At 41.5% G+C, this 21,261-nt stretch overlaps 1 protein-coding gene across 1 annotated transcript in view; it reads right to left on the bottom strand.

Moving 5' to 3' along the window:
• Positions 1 to 21,261, bottom strand: part of tnk1 (tyrosine kinase, non-receptor, 1) — a 135,611-nt gene that overhangs the window by 47,155 nt on the left and 67,195 nt on the right. Inside the window, exons 10-11 of the mRNA XM_084312919.1 lie at positions 18,518 to 18,829; positions 1,982 to 2,043 (exon numbers count right to left, since the gene is read on the bottom strand). Of these exons, the coding sequence (XP_084169045.1) occupies positions 1,982 to 2,043; positions 18,518 to 18,829 (374 nt within the window). The remainder of the gene's footprint in view (positions 1 to 1,981; positions 2,044 to 18,517; positions 18,830 to 21,261) is intronic.

Raw genomic sequence — 21,261 nt, 5'->3', positions numbered from 1 at the left:
TGGGTGCAATACCATCCGGAGAGACGATAGGAGGCGGTATTTTCCCTGTTCGAGCTCAAAGCCAGTCCCAATGGTAACGTGAGGCTAGATTGATGAAAAATGAATGGAAATCGCGAATAAAAGAAATAACGATTAAAATCGAGATTTCTCGTCGTTGGCACTCAACGCATGGCATGAAATAACGAGATTTCTCGTGGCTGGCACTCAATGTGTTAACGGTGTTCTTATAAACAACAGCCAAAGGGCCAGGAGATATGAGACGCCCAAGGTTATTTTTCTCCAGTTCTAGTGTGAAGCCATAACAAAGCCATAGAGCCAATCTTTGTTATTTCATTCTCTCACTAGGGCATATTTTGTTTACCTTTTCTGTCATATCTGATATCTCATGTACATCATTTCGATTATGTATTTAATCTAAGTTCTGACCAGAGCTCTTTCTCACTTTCTGGTCAGACGTTTAGTATGTCTGATTGTAAACTGAGCTCTGTGGAAGCAGAGAAATAAATCTATGTTTATTTTTACAAATCAACTCAATCTGAATTACTACAGCTCATCGTCTCTTCTCTTAGAATAATTCGACAACAGTTCCTATGATTTAATCCAGAATTCCATAACTGTCTATAATGTAGGTGGAGAGATAACAGGAGGAGAGAGCAGAATAGTCATTCCTATACACTCTCTGTGTCAACCTATAGTGAAGTATATACTGTTGTAGTGAAATTAAACTTGCTGGGAGCCCCCTGGAGGTCACCCCACTTTGGGAACCGCTATACAAGGGGTTCTCAAACTCTTTTATACCATGACCCCATTTTATTTAGGATTTCTTTTGGCGACCCCACACTTAAAGTATCGCGTAATTTCAACGTGGAATTAAGGAATATCAAAGCACACGTTGTTGAACTTGATCATGCATATTTATTAGAAAATTGTATTACAGCACTATCATAGGCGGCGGGTGAGCTGGACATTAGGCTATAGATGGGATGGGACTCGCCGCGTGGAGCGCGCAAAATGTTTCCTTTTTCTTTTTTGCTTGCACGCAAACGGTGCTGTCCAGGTTCAGATCTCATACAATACACACACCCACTAGGCTACTACAGCGAGCCCCACTCATTTCATATAGTGCAAATTAATTGTTCAAATGAAGACATCCAATATGATTAACCATTGTCTTACCTTAATCTTTTCTGCTTTAAGTTTGTCTGTGCGATCACTTTCAATGTGAAGCTGCTTTGAAAACAATGTACATAGTAGCTCTAAAAAGTTTCCACAATTTGATTAACTCTGACTCATCATGCCCTCGTAGAGCAAGCCCTTGGCCTCAGGTGATCCGTGTTATGCCCAGGCGGCATTTAACTTGGAATGGCGTTCCAGGTCTTGGCAGCTCTCACGGAGAGGGCTGATTTGCTAAATGTACTTGTCCTTAATGGAACAGCCAAGTCACCCGGTACAACAGTTCTGGTGAACCTGGAGGTGAAAAATCGGAAAGTGGGGGTGGGGCTAGACCATGGAAGATTTTGAAGACCAGACTGGCATCGGTTAGTTTGATGATGCGGCGTGATTGGTTACTGCCTGCAGTCTGGAATGTTAAACGGCCACCACACCTACTGCCATTGACACCTTGGTTGGCCGACCCTTGCGTATTGTCACCACCGGGCTGCAGCAGCCCACACACACACAATATCGTAGCCTAGGCTGCCTATAATAATGCGCAGACTGGGGCTGCTGTTTTGGGTCGGCATAGCCTCGCCTGGCCTTACATACCCGCCGCCTATGAGCACTATGTTATCAATACACATTTATAAAACGAGGCATATTTAGCCAGAATATGTTGGCAGAACATCCAAAAATATATACCGGTATATAGATTAAAAAATGTACTCGCCAAATTTACTGTCACCTACCCATGACCCCACTTTGGGTCGCGACCGAGTAGTTTGAGAACCGCTGCGCTACACTACGGCGTAAGTTTAGTCCTTACCCGACATCTTCTGGAGATTTCCCTTCTCTCTGTTGCCCAGGGGAACCCTCCAGATGCCGTTGCTGTAAAGAGCAGAATGTATACATCAGTAAATACAGTGGAACCAGTCATGCAGCCTGTCGGCTGGTCGCTGTGGCGTATCGACCAGGGGTGCATTGGTCATGGGACGGGTCTGTGAGCAGAAGCACGTGCACGCACGGATGTGCGCGCGTGCACACAGGAATGTGCTGCATTCGACTGACTACTTTGCATAACAATAGCTCAGGTCGTCAGGTGTGTTCAAATACGTCCTCAGATACATTCACACAAAACTTGTGAATAAAATGTGTTACATTCCATTCGTAGAGGCAATTATGCATTGTATTTATTCTGTGTGCACGCGAGGGAACATTTATGCGCATGCCCGGGAGCGCGTGTGCACGTGGCGTCATTAAAACACAGTGCAACCAGGTATGAAATCACCAACGCACCACTGGTATCGACTGATGAGTCCGGTTCAACACTGTAAAACAGTTTGAGCAACACGTCACAAAAAAACAAAAAAAAACAAAGCCGATTTATTTTGCACATATAATGTCACACACGTCCAACAACTCAACGGTTTTACACACATTAATTTAGTTTGACAGCGTCATCGGGCGGACATTGAACTGCCCGCCACCATATAATTTCATTGAGCTGTAATTGACACAAGGATTCAATGTCCCCGATGACGCATAAAAAAAAACACGAATTGACTCTCAATAACTGTCAAACTAAATGCATGTGCGCAAAACTGTTGAGTTTTTTTTCATGTGTGCGAGGTGATGTGCAAAATAAATCAGCTTTGTTTTTATGGTGGAGCACCCCTTTAACTCTTTCAGCGTACAATCTGACAAATGAGACTGAACTGAACATTCTAAATGACGACGTGACAAACGACGGCTAATGGAAAACGTTCCAAAAGAAATGAAATGAATTCATCCAAGAGCAGCAAAGGAAATAGGCATTTGATAGACAGCGACTCAGTCATAGACAATAGCATCACTCCACCTGTAGCCATCTAACTGTGTTTAGCTAGTACTCTCTCTCACTCAGACTCTGTAGGGATGAGTTCTAACTGTGTTTAGCTAGGAAATATATATATATATATACCGTAAATCCTCTAATAGTGGAGGGCATTCAAATAGAGGACGGGTCTCTTATAATGGACGGGGGGTTTGATACATGCAGACAAATACAGGCCGGCTTCCAATTCAAGGTCGCAAAAAAAAGTATTTTTTATTTTTCGTGCCATGATATAGAATGAGATAGACTCTTGCCAATGCAAATTAAGTGCTGCCTCCCGCTACCGTTCCCGCTACACTCTGACTACATTAACGTTTCCCTACTCTCACTTTGTTGATGTTAGCCAACGTTGTCATAGCTAGATCTGTGGTGTGGCTAGATCGGCTGGATGACGTTGGATTTGTTTGCAAAGTCAAAGTTTGTTAGTTAAAGGAAAACTCCAACATTTTGGGAAATTAGCTTATTTAACATCTTCCCTGGAGTTAGACAAGAAGATACATACCTTTTTTGTCTCTGTGCGTGCATTTTAGCTTTGGGAATAGACGCTCCGTTAGCATAGCTTAGCTTCATCACTGGAAGTGAGTAGGGGCCGGAGCCTTACAGTGCCTTACAGTGTATTGCAAGGTCTGACATTGACCAAACTTGATATGCATGACCTTGGTGGGCTCTAGGTCAACTCCTGAAAAGGGGGTCAATGTCAGACTTTGCAATCAAAAGTTAGGGGCTAATAACCCTTGCCATAATTTCAGTGTGCCCCCTAACGTTTGATTGCAAGGTCTGACATTGACCCCCTTTTCAGGAGTTGACCTAGAGCCCACCAAGGTCATGCATATCAAGTTTGGTCAATGTCAGACCTTGCAATACACTGTAAGGCACTGTAAGGCTCCGGCCCCTACTCACTTCCAGTGATGAAGCTAAGCTATACTAACGGAGCGTCTATTCCCAAAGCTAAAATGCACGCACAGAGACAAAAAAGGTATGCATCTTCTTGTCTAACTCCAGGGAAGATGTTAAATAAGCTAATTTCCCAAAATGTTGGAGTTCCCCTTTAACATTCGCTATCTATATGGCGTTGGCAGGCGGGGCTGGCGTTGTCCAGTTGCCATTACAGATCATGACGGCTATGATAGCGTCAGCCAACGCCCAACGAAGTGAGAGTTGATGTTATCAACTCGATTCGACTCAGGTAGAGTCGAGAAGGTACCACGCGCTAAATTGTCCGTGCGGCCCCCGCAACCTATAGACAGTTCCAACTTCAGTGTGTGAATTACGTTAATCCACCACAGTTTCACAATTACTGTGTTGCACTCAATATTTTAATTGTTAGTCTAAATAAATGTAGAAATTAAGGCCTGCCTCTTATATAAGCCTCTCTCTAATAAAGGCCTGGTGCTCTTTGCAGCTGAGGTAAATACAAGACCCGTCCAATATTAGAGAAAATACGGTAATTATTATTTATAATTTTTCGAATATTCGGTTAAGAACAGTAGACTATTTGAAAACAACTTGGTCAGTCATGTGCATCCCTACGCTGTACACCAGGCCGCTTAAGAGCAGCTTTATGACAGTCAACATTCTCCGTCACGCAGCGTGTGAACACAGACCTACTAGGCCGTCGGTGAACATTCACTGCAGCATTCCTGGAGAGGGAGGAGGTTTTAGTGGTTCAGTAGCTAATGTTCACCGAGGTCCTTCCCCACAGTCTCAGTGTTGTTCCTCCGTTTATCCAGCACTTCAGATTACGACGTCTATTGCAACTTCGGAAGACTTGTTGTAATTTGAAAATGTATATTTGATAAAGCTGGTCACAGTTTGTTTTGTATTTATGTGTAGTGATGCTGAATGAAGACAAAACCGGCAGGAAAAATCTGGGCTGGGGAAGTGAATGAATAACTCTCTCCCATACCCTTAACGCCAACCGCTGAAGTGCCCTTGAGCAAGGCACTAAACCCCCAACTGCTCCAGTGGAGTTGCTCAGTGGCCAACAGTGTCAGACTGTGGTTGTACTGGGCGGCTCCCAGGTGTGAATGGAACCGTGTGAATGTGAAGCAGGGCGTAGCTGAAAAAGAGCATCCGTGCTCAGAGAACCTAAATAAAGGTTAAATACATTTTGTTTTTAAAGCACCAGGGCTGATGAGCAGCGGTCAGAATTCATTCACTTCAGGTGTAATCAGGACCCGTCGACAACGTGCCCAGAAGATGGTGCAGCGGTCAGGACGCCAGCCTCTGGGACCGCGTGGCGTTTACGTGTGGCAGATTATCTCTCCTTCGTCTCCCCTATTCTGTCACCCTCTGCCTTTCTACCGTCTCAACCAAGAAGGGAAAGGGGAGTAGACCATCCGCTATTCTTCTGGGACGTCCCGAGCCGGAGGCATCAGAGCCCATCGCAGCATATTTTAAATTAGTATCAGCTATATTAATAAGCCCAATCAAATTCCGATCCTTTTTTTTTTTGCTCCAAAAATGAAAAGAATTATGGGAAAACTGATGATAAAAGCAGTTATGATATATATACCGCCTGTCCCAAATATAGGCAGGGTGAGTTCAGAGATTAAAGCAAATAAAAGCTATTAATTTGAAGGTGTTACTGTATTTCTTTCCTAACGCAGAAACTATTCAACCGTATCTTACTTACATTGGAGTGGTTGTACTAACTTTAATGTACTTGAAGTGTGCTGCCGTTAGGGATGGGTACCTTTCACATTTGAACCGATACGGTACCGGTACCTGTGAATCGATACCGGTACCCAACGGTACCTTTTTTACTTTAGTCTCAAGACATTTTATTTACCTACCTCAGCCGTGAAAAAAAATCCAAACTTCAAATAACTACAATTTCGACAGTTTTCGGCTTGCCATTGCTCCGACTGCTTTGTTGTTGAATTAAGTCAAATCCTAGGTAAGCGTGTATTGTGCGTGTGAACGTTGACATGAAAATAAAAATAAAATAAAATAAAATAGAAATAAAGTAAAAAAATTTAAATAATTTTTCTTTTTCTTTTCGGTATCTCACTTGAATTGATACTCGGTAGTACCGACGTGTTTCGGTTCGGTACCTCAAAAGTACCGAATTCGGTACCCATCCCCACTGCTGTATTATCAAATATACTCTGTATGATCAGATACTCTGTATGATCAGATACTCTGTATGATCAGATACTCTGTATGAACAGATACTCTGTATGATCAGATACTCTGTATCTATGATCAGATACTCTGTATGATCAGATACTCTGTATGATACTCTGTATGATCAGATACTCTGTATGATCAGATACTCTGTATGATACTCTGTATGATCAGATACTCTGTATGAACAGATACTCTGTATGATCAGATACTCTGTATGAACAGATACTTTATGAACAGATACTCTGTATGATACTCTGTATGAACAGATACTCTGTATGAACAGATACTCTGTATGATACTCTGTATGATCAGATACTCTGTATGATCAGATACTCTAACAGATACTCTGTATGATCAGATACTCTGTATGATACTCTGTATGATCAGATACTCTGTACTAGGGCTGTCTCCCCGACTAAGGATTTGGATAGTCGACTATGATTGGTAAAAATTTGCCGTTAGTCGACTATTAGTAAAAAAAAAAAAAAAAAAAAAAAAAAGTATAATATATGTATATTTTTGTATCATTCCATTTGGGCTGTGGGGGTGCTTAACCCTTTCTCTGCCATGCTTATATCCTTCCTTGTAGCCAGTCTGCCAGCTCTATTTGTCTATGGAGATGTTCACCTACTTTGCAGGGCTATAACTTTTTAAATTGTATTGCTAAATTGACATTACTATGGCCCATTCAACATCGATTAGCTATCGTTCAGGATGTAGGAACGTTTTACTTTTTCATTCACACATTCATACAAAAATATAAGTATAAATATGTTTTTATCGTTTTCTGCAGTATTTCATAGAACGTGAGTTATAGCCATAAATGCATATATTAGATCATCAAATGCAATTTGATACTGATTGACGCCAGATTAAAAATGTCAACTGTACAAGGTCCCAGACGTTATGACTCATCATGCGCGGTTGACCGGAGGGGGGGGGGTCGTTTATAAGTCCGTGGCCGACATTAAATCATTCATGTAGTATGGGTGATATATAGAGCAGTTTGTATCGAAAATGGTAAACAAACAGGCTGAAACTCACCCCAGTCTCCTCATAGCGTTGGGTGATGAGCGTGGAGCAAAAAGATTGCTATTATGGGATGTTGATCTATGCGATCCATTTCCAGGTTGTATAATACTATATACGTCCAAATAATGTTGTTTATTGAGTTATGGCAACGGATCGCTATCCAGTGTGTCAAGATGGAGTCCCGCGAGCGATAGCGAGTGGCCGGACAGAATAGGGAGACACACCGGCGTCACAATTATCGACATCCGGTTGCAACTCGCCGATCGGCCACCAGGTGGCGGTATTGAAGCGTTGGAGAGTTGAGCGGAGATCTACAGCACCAGTCAAGGATCCGTGGGTGAAATATGAATACAATGACAGAAATTTGAAATATTTACTCAAAATATATATACATGATAAAGGAATGTGAAATTAGCCCAATCATTTTATCAGATCATGCCAGAATATGCATGACTATTCAGTTTAATAGGAACAACTCGTTCACCAAACAATGGAAATTTGATAATTCATTACTCCAAGATGAAGAATTTAAAGTAAAAACGCGAACATGGATTACAAACTACATAAAGGAAAACAATGACCCCCTCATTGACCCTAACATTATCTGGGAGGCTGCAAAAGCCACTTTAAGAGGACTAATAATTTCATATGGTTCATTTAAAAAGCGAGTAAAAAGAGCACAAGCACAAGAACTTGAGAGAGAAGTAATAAGATGTGAAGCACTTCATAAGACAGCGTCTACAGAGGACAATTGGAGACAATTAATTGTGGCCAGGGCCAAATTAAACCTTAATATTTCAAACGAAATTACAACTAAAATGAATTACGTTAGACAAAAGCATTACGAATTTGGCAATAAACCAAGTAAATTACTGGCCCATCAATTAAAGAAAGAACAAACTGAAAGAACTATTAAAGCAATTAATCTCAATGATAATATAACATATCAACCCTAAAGAGATTAATCAAGCTTTCTTTGAATTCTACAATACACTTTACAAATCTCAAAGTTCTCATTCACAAGAACAACTGGACCAGTACTTACAAAATAAGAAATTGTCAAAATTGTCTGAATTAGACCAGCAATACCTTAACTCATCATTTACAAAAGAAGAGGTTCTGGCCACAATTAAGTTAATGCCCATAAATAAAAGCCCAGGACCAGATGGTTTTTCTGCTGAATTTTATAAAGAATTTTGGACTGAACTTCATCCCATTTGTATGGCAATGATGTATAATTTCTGTCACAATAGAATACTCCCTCAATCAATGAACCTAGCACATATCACAGTATTGCACAAAAGTGGCAAAGATCCTTTAAATTGTTCATCATATAGACCTATTAGTCTTTTAGATCACGATTACAAGATTATAACCAAATTATTAGCAAAAAGACTAGAAGATATTTTGCCTAAATTGATTAATCCAGACCAATCAGGTTTCATAAAAGGGAGATATTCTGCTGACAAAAAAAGGAGACTTTTAAATGTAATAAATCATTTGGACACCAGTCGGAGCCCTTCTCTGCTCCTATCACTTGACGCAGAGAAGGCCTTCGATAGGGTTGAATGGAACTTTCTTTTTTCTATACTTGACAAGCTTAATATGGGACCAAACTTTATCGCTTGGATTAAAGCAATCTATAAAAATCCTAAAGCAGCTGTCATTACCAATGGAGCTTCCTCTGATTTTTTTTGCACTAACGAGAGGGACAAGACAAGGATGCCCACTGTCGAGTTCACTCTTCGCGATGGTGATTGAATTGCTGGCGTCATGTGTACGAGACAATATTAACATTAAAGGACTGAAAATGAATAAGGAGGAACATAAAATATCCTTATACGCAGATGACATTATTTTATACATAAAAGACCCAGAACAAGGGGAGGGAAAATGGGAGGGAGGGGGGAGGGTTCATACAAGGTCCTTGAAATGCTTAGTGCTTGTTTTTGACACAAGGTATTGCTAATTGTCGGAGATTGGCTTTGAGCCATAAAGATTGGATCCGATTACATTTAAAAAAAAATCTCTTTATTAATTATTATTATAAATTTTTGCTATAGAAAACAGCACTTAAAAGTGAACTGTATCCTTTTATTTTTTTATTTTATTTTTTGAGAAAGTCCTTGAATTTAATTTTGCAATGTCTGTGGGAACCCTGGAGGGAGGGGGGGAAGGGCGAAAATATAAAATGTGCCATTCAATGTGTACTGTATTCAACTGTACTCTTGATGACTAATAAATAAATGTTTAAAAAACTAACAAATAAACTATTACAACCTAAAAAAAAAAAAAAAAAAAAAAAGACCCAGAACAGTCCTTATCACACTTATATAACGAAATAGAACAATTTGGAAAATACTCTGGATATAAGTTAAACTTTAATAAATCAAATGCTTGTCTCCTGCATATGACCCCAACCGAAACGATGTATAAAACATATCCTTTTAATTGGTCTCCAGAAGGGTTTAAATATTTGGGAATAAACATTACACCGCAACTAGAGAACTTGTACAGGGAAAACTATTGTCCTCTTATAGAAAAGATAAAAAATGATTTGTGTAAATGGTCCACGCTCCCATTATCTCTGCTGGGAAGAATAAATGTAATAAGAATGAACGTCCTTCCAAGACTAAATTTCCTTTTTCAAATGTTACCATGTTACTTATCTACAGAATTTTTCAAATCTATGAATAGACCCATCTCAAAATGTATTTGGTGCAACAAAATGCCTAGGATAAAGTTATTGACACTTATGAAGCCAGAATCCATGGGAGGTCTCGGTCTCCCCAACCTCCGACATTATTTTTGGTCAGCCCAATTAAGAAATGTACTGTCATGGTCGTTGGGAAGACGGGACTCACAGTGGTTTCAGTTAGAAGCTAAATTTGTTGACCCGTTACCATTGGACTCTCTCATATTTATAAAACAATTTAAAAAGATAAGAAACATAGGTAATTCTGGGAGCTCCAGTAGCTCACCGCGTACCTCGAGCGCTATTTCGGCGCCGGGGACAACCGTGCTCGTCACGGATCTGGGGTTTAGCGAGTTCGAATCCCGGACTGCAGCCGTGCCTTTCCCAGAGTGTCTTCCCCCCCATCTGTACCCCTTCAGCCTGTTTCTGTCGGTCATTCTTGACCAGAGTAAATGCGATAAACGCAAAAAAGAGCCAGCGGAATGGCCAAAGTTTAAAAAAAAAAAAAAAACATAGGTAATTGCTTCACTGTTTTTAACACACTATGTGCTTGGAAGGACTGCTCAAAAAAACTGGGTAGCACCAACTGTACCTCCATATACTCTCCTATCTATCACAATCCTGATCTAGATAAACATCTAAGATCAATTAATATACTCAAATGGGCTCAGTTGGGGATAAGTCAATTCAAAGACCTGTTTCATACAAATATGCAGTTAAAATCATTTATGGATTTAAGAACAGAATATGCCATCCCAAATACTGATTTCTTTAAATATTTACAAATGAGAAACATTATACACATACTGAGAAGTGAAAATAAACTAAGACTAGAATTACATGAAATAGAAGAAATACTAATGTCATCGACCACAATTAAAGGTAAAATTTGTGAATTTTATGACATCTTCTCCAAAGAATGTCACTCATCTTTTTTGCCTTTGTTGAGGATCTGGGAGACAGACCTAACCATGAAATTTGAAGAAAATACATGGCTAAATATTTGTGATAGAATACACTTTCCATTTACAAGTAACAAAATCAAAGAAGCTAATTTTAAATTTATCCATAAATTGTATCTAACTCCAATAAAAATGCATAAAATGTCTAGAGATAATTCAATAAACTGTCCTAGATGTAAAACTAACGAAGGAACATTTCTACACATGTTTTGGCACTGTGATAAACTAAAACGATTCTGGAATTGTATTCATTCATGTACAAAATCTGTATTAGAAACGTAATTTGACTTGTCTCCATGTGCCTACTTACTAAATGAATGACCAGAGATCCAGATGGATCCAAAAAAACATAGACTGCTGATTGTTATAACATACTTTGTCAAGAAATGTATTCTCCTGTTTTGGAAAAATGACTCTTCGCCCACTTTTGAGATGTTTCAAGATCAGATATCCCAGCTTCTTCCACTGGAGAGATTGACCTTGGAGGAGCGCGGCCGGGGGTGGATGTTCCGGGACCTTTGGTCTCCGCTGTTTTCTCGATTGAGCAGGGGGACTGTTGATTGATGCGGCTAGTGGCGGTATGTGAATATATCCGCATGCTGTCGCTGGCCGTGTCGATTGGTGGTTTTTCTGTTTGATTGGGGGAGGGGTGGGGGCCGGGGGTCTTGGGATGTCTATCCCCGGTTGTGTATTTTTTGGAGGTGGGTTTCCCTAGTGGAAGAAGTTGTACAACAGACGCGTAAGAGGCCTGTCTGTTGTATAACAATGATGTTGTTGTTGTCATTGTTGTTATTATTTATTATTGTTTATTTAAAAATACGTATGAAAAGAAAAATTAACAGTGTAAACAATATCATTAACTCTGAATATAAAAATATGAGAAAAGCAAACAAGACGCGGTCTCGGACTGGTGGGGGCCCCTGATTCGAGGTCTTGGTGAGTCGGAGTGTTAAAGAGGCATAATGCTCTGGTTCGCTGGGGCGCCGGATTTGGGATCCTCACGGGGTGGGGACCTTGGTTGTCGATACTGGAGATGACGGGTGCTCAGGTAATCTCGCCTTATGGTACATACATGTGGGTGTATGCATATATATATGTATATATATGTATGTGTGTATGTGTATATATATATTACTCTTATTAATTTATATATTTAATTTATACATGACTATTTTACTTTTCATTATTCTGATTTAACTGATGGTCTTGTCATTGTCGTTATTATTATTATTATTATTATTATTATTATTATTATTATTATTATTATTATTATTATTATTATTATTATTATTATTATTATTATTATTATTATTATTGTTATTGTCCTGTGATGTCTTGTTTATTAGTATTGTTATTGTATTGTGTTGTCTTGTTTCATGTTGAAAAGGGAAAATAAAGAAACGGTGTATAAAAAAAAAAAATAATTGAAATATTGATCTCAAAGACGCTGTAAAACGTCATTGGCAGATTACGCATGGCGAGGAATGACGTGGTAACACGTCATTGGCGAGAAAAGGGTTAATGTCTGAAGGAGTCGACTGTCCTCTGCAAAAGCATGCAATTGGTCCACTGATGGATACATCTTGATATTTGTCTAGTCTAGTGTGTGGTTATTAGTAGGGATGCACAGATATGAATTTCTTTTATTTTTATTTTTATTTTTTAATGAAACTACTGTATATTTGTATGTCTCTAAATGTTTTGATGAATTGAACATGGAGGACCCTTATGTAAAAAAGCCGAAAGTCTTTTTCTGGTCTTCATCCTCCAGTCTTAGCACTGTTGTTGTATTGAGCTGTACTGTATTGTACCCATTCTGCAATCTGTTAATAAAGTTTTCAATCAATCAATCAGACAAATGTATAGAAAAGCTTTTATTATAACCATATAACAAAAAATGATATTATTGTTTATGAAAATGTGTTAGCCCTATGCTTGACTATTATTTTAGGCATGGCAACAAATAAAATAATATTAATAAAATGAATAAATAAAATATTAAATAAATAAATAGGCTACACGTCTCTCTTTTTGTGTTACAAATTGTGCTCACCGATATGAACATAGGCCTCTTTACTTACTTAAAAAAGGAATATGTTTATGGTATTCCATCATGCCATGTGTATTTTTTATATATTTTATAATGCTCATGATTATTGCTGAAGTCTGAGTCATACAATACCCACTGGCTTTCATCTTCAACAGACTAACTTGACTAAAGCTCCATGTTCTCCAGTAATATCTCCATAATCTGAGTTTGCAATGCATGTGTCGTGTCGGGTACAACAGAACAATTTTGATTGACAGTCGATTCTGCCAATTACGTCACACCGCTAGCACCCACCTCCTGCTGTTCTTACCACCAATCGGCAAGCGCTTATTCGTTTTTTTACTTCCGGGAAGTCCGCCATTGATTTTCACGAGATCAACAACAAACATAACTAGCTCCCCGCGGCCCACAAGTAGACTACCAGCGCTCCGCAGGAGTACTAAACGAGGCATAATGATTTTACTGCAACGAATGTTATAATAAAAGCTTTTCTATACATTTGTCTGATTGAAAACTTTATTAATAGATTGCAGAATGGGTACAATTCAGTACAGGTTCTCTGAGCAAAGTAAGGAAGTGAGAGATATGAATGAGTAATGCTTGCTATGGTCGACTCGGGTAAATACGCTGATGTTATTTAACGTGTAACTATATAACGTTAATGCCACAAAACGAATGCCTTTGTTAATCATAAGTAACTTTGACGCAGTAGCGTGTGTGTGTGGGGGCGGCGTTGTGCAGGTCGCTTGACTGAAACTTTTTTCAGAGTTTTGAACGTGTGGGCCAGATTGACGCGACACAAATTGACGGATATTTATCGGCCACTGCCATCGGCAGTCAACAAGGCACTTATCGGCCAATACCGATACCCGACTGATATATCGGTGCACCCCTAGTTATTAGATGGGTGGAATCCTCTTTCAGTGCCTCTGTGCCTGTTTCCGTAGGCAGTTAGCCTCTGGTATGCGTGCCATTAGCGTTAGCCACACTTCTAGGCCTCTTTTCTTTTGGAAAGATAAAGATACTCTGTATGAGCAGATACTCTGTATGAGCAGATACTTCATATTAAATTACTCAGACTGGGATCAAGGGCAAAGGAACTTGATTAGGAGAGAAACAGAAAACATCAAACATGAAGTGAGAGAGTAGTGATGGAGTGAGAGAGTAGTGATGGAGTGAGAGAGTAGTGATGGAGTGAGAGAGTAGTGATGGAGTGAGAGAGTAGTGATGAAGTGAGAGAGTAGTGATGGAGTGAGAGAGTAGTGATGGCGTGAGAGAGTAGTGATGATGAAGTGAGAGAGTAGTGATGAAGTGAGAGAGTAGTGATGGAGTGAGAGAGTAGTGATGGAGTGAGAGAGTAGTGATGAAGTGAGAGAGTAGTGATGAAGTGAGAGAGTAGTGATGGAGTGAGAGAGTAGTGATGGAGTGAGAGAGTAGTGATGAAGTGAGAGAGTAGTGATGAAGTGAGAGAGTAGTGATGAAGTGAGAGAGTAGTGATGAAGTGAGAGAGTAGTGATGGAGTGAGAGAGTAGTGATGAAGTGAGAGAGTAGTGATGAAGTGAGAGAGTAGTGATGAAGTGAGAGAGTAGTGATGAAGTGAGAGAGTAGTGATGAAGTGAGAGAGTAGTGATGAAGTGAGAGAGTAGTGATGGAGTGAGAGAGTAGTGATGAAGTGAGAGAGTAGTGATGAAGTGAGAGAGTAGTGATGGAGTGAGAGAGTAGTGATGGAGTGAGAGAGTAGTGATGGAGTGAGAGAGTAGTGATGGAGTGAGAGAGTAGTGATGAAGTGAGAGAGTAGTGATGAAGTGAGAGAGTAGTGATGGAGTGAGAGAGTAGTGATGAAGTGAGAGAGTAGTGATGAAGTGAGAGAGTAGTGATGAAGTGATGAAGTGAGAGAGTAGTGATGAAGTGAGAGAGTAGTGATGGAGTGAGAGAGTAGTGATGAAGTGAGAGAGTAGTGATGAAGTGAGAGAGTAGTGATGGAGTGAGAGAGTAGTGATGGAGTGAGAGAGTAGTGATGGAGTGAGAGAGTAGTGATGAAGTGAGAGAGTAGTGATGAAGTGAGAGAGTAGTGATGGAGTGAGAGAGTAGTGATGAAGTGAGAGAGTAGTGATGAAGTGAGAGAGTAGTGATGGAGTGAGAGAGTAGTGATGGAGTGAGAGAGTAGTGATGGAGTGAGAGAGTAGTGATGGAGTGAGAGAGTAGAGATGAAGTGAGAGAGTAGTGATGAAGTGAGAGAGTAGAGATGAAGTGAGAGAGTAGTGATGGAGTGAGAGAGTAGTGATGAAGTGAGAGAGTAGTGATGCAGTGAGAGAGTAGTGATGGAGTGAGAGAGTAGTGATGAAGTGAGAGAGTAGTGATGAAGTGAGAGAGTAGTGATGAAGTGAGAGAGTAGTGATGAAGTGAGAGAGTAGTGATGGAGTGAGAGAGTAGTGATGAAGTGAGAGAGTAGTGATGAAGTGAGAGAGTAGTGATGAAGTGAGAGAGTAGTGATGGAGTGAGAGAGTAGTGATGGAGTGAGAGAGTAGTGATGGAGTGAGAGAGTAGAGATGAAGTGAGAGAGTAGTGATGGAGTGAGAGAGTAGTGATGGAGTGAGAGAGTAGAGATGAAGTGAGAGAGTAGAGATGAAGTGAGAGAGTAGTGATGAAGTGAGAGAGTAGTGATGGAGTGAGAGTAGTGATGAAGTGAGAGAGTAGTGATGAAGTGAGAGAGTAGAGATGAAGTGAGAGAGTAGTGATGGAGTGAGAGAGTAGTGATGAAGTGAGAGAGTAGTGATGAAGTGAGAGAGTAGTGATGAAGTGAGAGAGTAGAGATGAAGTGAGAGAGTAGTGATGGAGTGAGAGAGTAGAGATGAAGTGAGAGAGTAGTGATGAAGTGAGAGAGTAGTGATGAAGTGAGAGAGTAGAGATGAAGTGAGAGTAGTGATGAAGTGAGAGAGTAGAGATGGAGTGAGAGAGTAGTGATGGAGTGAGAGAGTAGAGATGAAGTGAGAGAGTAGTGATGAAGTGAGAGAGTAGAGATGGAGTGAGAGAGTAGTGATGGAGTGAGAGAGTAGTGATGGAGTGAGAGAGTAGTGATGAAGTGAGAGAGTAGAGATGGAGTGAGAGAGTAGTGATGAAGTGAGAGAGTAGAGATGGAGTGAGAGAGTAGTGATGGAGTGAGAGAGTAGAGATGAAGTGAGAGAGTAGTGATGGAGTGAGAGAGTAGTGATGAAGTGAGAGAGTAGTGATGAAGTGAGAGAGTAGTGATGGAGTGAGAGAGTAGAGATGAAGTGAGAGAGTAGTGATGGAGTGAGAGAGTAGTGATGGAGTGAGAGAGTAGTGATGGAGTGAGAGAGTAGTGATGAAGTGAGAGAGTAGTGATGAAGTGAGAGAGTAGTGATGAAGTGAGAGAGTAGAGATGAAGTGAGAGAGTAGTGATGAAGTGAGAGAGTAGTGATGAAGTGAGAGAGTAGTGATGGAGTGAGAGAGTAGTGATGGAGTGAGAGAGTAGTGATGAAGTGAGAGAGTAGTGATGAAGAAGTGAGAGAGTAGTGATGAAGTGAGAGAGTAGTGATGGAGTGAGAGAGTAGTGATGAAGTGAGAGTAGTGATGAAGTGAGAGAGTAGTGATGGAGTGAGAGAGTAGTGATGAAGTGAGAGAGTAGAGATGAAGTGAGAGAGTAGTGATGAAGTGAGAGAGTAGTGATGGAGTGAGAGAGTAGTGATGGAGTGAGAGAGTAGTGATGGAGTGAGAGAGTAGTGATGAAGTGAGAGAGTAGTGATGAAGAAGTGAGAGAGTAGTGATGAAGTGAGAGAGTAGAGATGAAGTGAGAGAGTAGTGATGAAGTGAGAGAGTAGTGATGGAGTGAGAGAGTAGTGATGGAGTGAGAGAGTAGTGATGAAGTGAGAGAGTAGTGATGGAGTTAGAGAGTAGTGATGGAGTGAGAGAGTAGTGATGAAGTGAGAGAGTAGTGATGGAGTGAGAGAGTAGTGATGAAGTGAGAGAGTAGTGATGGAGTGAGAGAGTAGTGATGGAGTGAGAGAGTAGTGATGAAGTGAGAGAGTAGTGATGGAGTGAGAGAGTAGAGATGGAGTGAGAGAGTAGTGATGGAGTGAGAGAGTAGTGATGAAGTGAGAGAGTAGTGATGGAGTGAGAGAGTAGTGATGAAGTGAGAGAGTAGTGATGAAGTGAGAAAGTAGTGATGGAGTGAGAGAGTAGTGATGGAGTGAGAGAGTAGAGATGGAGTGAGAGAGTAGTGATGAAGTGAGAGAGTAGTGATGGAGTGAGAGAGTAGTGATGGAGTGAGAGAGTAGTGATGGAGTGAGAGAGTAGTGATGAAGTGAGAGAGTAGAGATGAAGTGAGAGAGTAGTGATGGAGTGAGAGAGTAGTGATGAAGTGAGAGAGTAGTGATGAAGTGAGAGAGTAGTGATGAAGTGAGAAAGTAGTGATGGATTGAGAGAGTAGTGATGAAGTGAGAGAGTAGTGATGAAGTGAGAGAGTAGTGGTGAAGTGAGAGAGTAGTGATGAAGTGAGAGAGTAGTGATGGAGTGAGAGAGTAGTGATGAAGTGAGAGAGTAGTGATGAAGTGAGAAAGTAGTGATGGAGTGAGAGAGTAGTGATGGAGTGAGAGAGTAGAGATGGAGTGAGAGAGTAGTGATGAAGTGAGAGAGTAGTGATGGAGTGAGAGAGTAGTGATGGAGTGAGAGAGTAGTGATGGAGTGAGAGAGTAGTGATGAAGTGAGAGAGTAGAGATGAAGTGAGAGAGTAGTGATGGAGTGAGAGAGTAGTGATGAAGTGAGAGAGTAGTGATGAAGTGAGAGAGTAGTGATGAAGTGAGAAAGTAGTGATGGATTGAGAGAGTAGTGATGAAGTGAGAGAGTAGTGATGAAGTGAGAGAGTAGTGGTGAAGTGAGAGAGTAGTGATGAAGTGAGAGAGTAGTGATGGAGTGAGAGAGTAGTGATGGAGTGAGAGAGTAGTGATGAAGTGAGAGAGTAGTGATGAAGTGAGAGAGTAGTGATGAAGTGAGAGAGTAGTGATGAAGTGAGAGAGTAGTGATGGAGTGAGAGAGTAGAGATGGAGTGAGAGAGTAGTGATGAAGTGAGAGTAGTGATGGAGTGAGAGAGTAGAGATGGAGTGAGAGAGTAGTGCTGGAGTGAGAGAGTAGAGATGGAGTGAGAGAGTAGTGATGAAGTGAGAGAGTAGAGATGGAGTGAGAGAGTAGTGATGGAGTGAGAGAGTAGTGATGGAGTGAGAGAGTAGTGATGGAGTGAGAGTAGTGATGGAGTGAGAGAGTAGTGATGGAGTGAGAGAGTAGTGATGGAGTGAGATAGTAGTGATGGAGTGAGAGAGTAGTGATGGAGTGAGAGAGTAGAGATGGAGTGAGAGAGTAGTGATGAAGTGAGAGAGTAGAGATGGAGTGAGAGAGTAGTGATGGAGTGAGAGAGTAGTGATGGAGTGAGAGAGTAGTGATGGAGTGAGAGAGTAGAGATGGAGTGAGAGAGTAGTGATGAAGTGAGAGAGTAGAGATGGAGTGAGAGAGTAGTGATGGAGTGAGAGAGTAGTGATGGAGTGAGAGAGTAGTGATGGAGTGAGAGAGTAGTGATGGAGTGAGAGAGTGGTGATGAAGGTACTGACTCCTCGAGGCGCTCCGGCGTGCCCCAGCTCCGGTCGGGGTGCACGTCTCCGTGGCCGGTGTGCTGAAGACTGCCCTTCAAGGGTACCGAGATGTGGGCGGAGCCAGGGGGGGCACCAGGGGGGACACCAGGAGGTGCACCAGGAGGTACGCCAGGAGGTGCGCCAGGAGGTGCGCCAGGAGGTACGCCAGGAGCCGGCTTGGGGTCGGCAGGCGGTGGGGCGGCAGGGAAGGAGGGCGCGGCCAGGGTAGCGGGGAACCAGCCCACCGACAGAGTCCTCTGGTTCTGTCCCTTCCATTCGTTCAGCTCCAGGCTGAAACAGGGACACGACAGCTGGGTCAAACACACCGGGTGTGACTGAGGAGGACCACCGCGGTTATAGAGACGACATATTCCGAGGGATATACGCAAAAACTGTTGGACTCTTAGTTGAAGGAACAGCTCCGGTAAGCACAAGCTTCACAGAGGTCTTTCTCTAATATAGACATGTGGCAAACGAACAAAGAATTTTACAGATTTGTTGATTAAATCAACTGAACTGAGAGGATGATGTTAGGAAACCAGAATAATAATTTTAACGTTATATTATTATTAAAATGTATCCACTTTTTCTCCTCTTTTTTCAATTAGTCTCCCATTCCAATTTAGCCATGCCAATTCTCCCCTCCCCTGTCTTGAACGTTGCTCGCATATGCCCCCCACTTGCCGGTAGTAGGGAGGATAGAAGCCTTGCATCACGTGTCCCCTCCGATACACGAGGAGGCAGCCTGTCGCATCTTTTCACCTGCCAGCGCGGACTCTCATTGGCGAGGTGTACCGTGTGGGAGGCTCACACTACCCCACGCTATTTGCCTGTCTCTGCTGTGCAGGCGCCCTGACCGACCTGTAGGAGTCGCTGTCCACAACGTCCAGATTACCACCCATCGATTTCCACCCGCTAACTCTGCCAATTGAGTTAGTATGACGGCTGGCCCAAGCCGGAGGCAATGCCGACAGCCGGAGTCGAACCTGGTGTCTCTTGCGTTGGTGACAAGCGCAATGTCCGCTGCGCCACCCAGTCGCACGTTATATTATTATTATATTCTTTTTTTTTACAAAAAAAATTAAATACAAGAACACACTAAGAATAACCAACGACAATGTTTAGGGATGCCATGTCAGAGTAGTTGTACTCCCGTGATTGGTTGAAGATTGGCGAGGCATGCCGAGGCATGATGGGTACTGCAGTAATTACTAGGGATGGGCATCCATTTTCTAATATTCTAATAGTCATTCAATCAAAAAACATTGAATAGTTTATGCAAATATCCTTGTCTATATTTGCATATATTTTCCCTTGTTTTTGCCAGGACCTACAATGTGTAGTGTATTGAGGGGACCCTATTAACTGTTACACCGCTGAACGACCGCTAGTCAGGTAGCACAACAGTCTGTTAGCAGCTGGGAGAACAGAAAAGAAAGATAAGAAAGAGAGGGTGGAGATGTTACCTGGTAGCCACGTTTTGTACGTTTGCCATGTTGTTTCACTAAGTTCACACATTTCAACCATCAGTGATAGAGTAATGTTCAGAATGAATGCTTTTCCTCCCGGAAATACGCTAGCTTGGTGCGCTAGTTGTTAGCAATGACAGCAGCCGGCTAGCTCACTTGTTTTATTGTGTTTATCTCACGTTCGATATTAAAGGTGACATGCATTATAAATGGCTTTTTTCAGTGTCTAGCATTGTATTATAGCAATAGTAGTTAGTATCAATGTGTCTGTGTCTCTAAATACCATATTGGCGGATTGCTCTCATTCATGTCCGACCATTTCCTGCTCGAGTTAATTAGGTCATTCTGATTTGACTCGCATCGTGACGTAACGAGGCGAGGATGGAGCGGATAGTGATCCGATTGGCTCTGTGGTTGTAGCGCATAGTGTAACCCGACACTTCATCAAACGGGGTTTGACAGAGAGCGAGCGAGAGAGAGGGAGAAACAGATAGACCCTCGCGACAGAGAACACATACACACACGCGAGTCGCGCTGTCGTCTCTCTGTCTGTCTCTCTCTCTCCCCCTCTCTATATCTCTCTCTCTCGATTCGGGAGCATAACTAACGCCCCGTCTATGGCTGTAGCGCACAGTGGAAGACTTCCTCAAACGGGAGAGAGAGAAAGAGAAGGGGACCTGCGTATCTCACACATGCAGCTGTATTTACACAACTCTCTCTCTCTCTGCCACTCGCAGACTGTGTGGATGACTGTCACTCAAAGTGCTTATGGGCGCAGTACTTGATTAGAAATATAAAACAATGATTTTTTTTTAATAAAACCTTACAGAGGTGTTCCATAGACTCACAGGAATTGTGTAAAGTTGCCCAAATAGTGCTAGGAATAGCAATGCATGTCCCCTTTAAGTTAAAACAAAACCAGACGTTAACGTGGAAGCTCAGACATTTCAAGCATCAACAATGTAACTTTTGGAATTAATACTTTTATTCCTGGAAATAACGTTAGCCTGCTGCGCACATATCTAGCTGTTAGCGATGACAGCAGTCAGCTAGCTCGCTGGTTTGATAATGTCACATTCGCTATTTAGCGATCTTTGAGTAATCAAATAGTTCCCAGTGACTATCGAATACTGCCCATCCCTGGTAGTTACCATGGTAACGTGTAAAGATAACGACATAAAACACATTCCCTCAAAGATTAAGTTAAAACTTTTACTTTTATTGGTTGTAATAGTATAAGAATTAAATAAGATA

The sequence above is a fragment of the Notolepis coatsorum genome (genome assembly GCF_963971535.1).
Source record: "Notolepis coatsorum genome assembly, chromosome: 4".
In the NCBI taxonomy this organism is placed as follows: domain Eukaryota; kingdom Metazoa; phylum Chordata; class Actinopteri; order Aulopiformes; family Paralepididae; genus Notolepis; species Notolepis coatsorum.
Note: the sequence above shows the minus strand (reverse complement) of the source record. Positions and strands in the feature narration are given on the sequence as shown.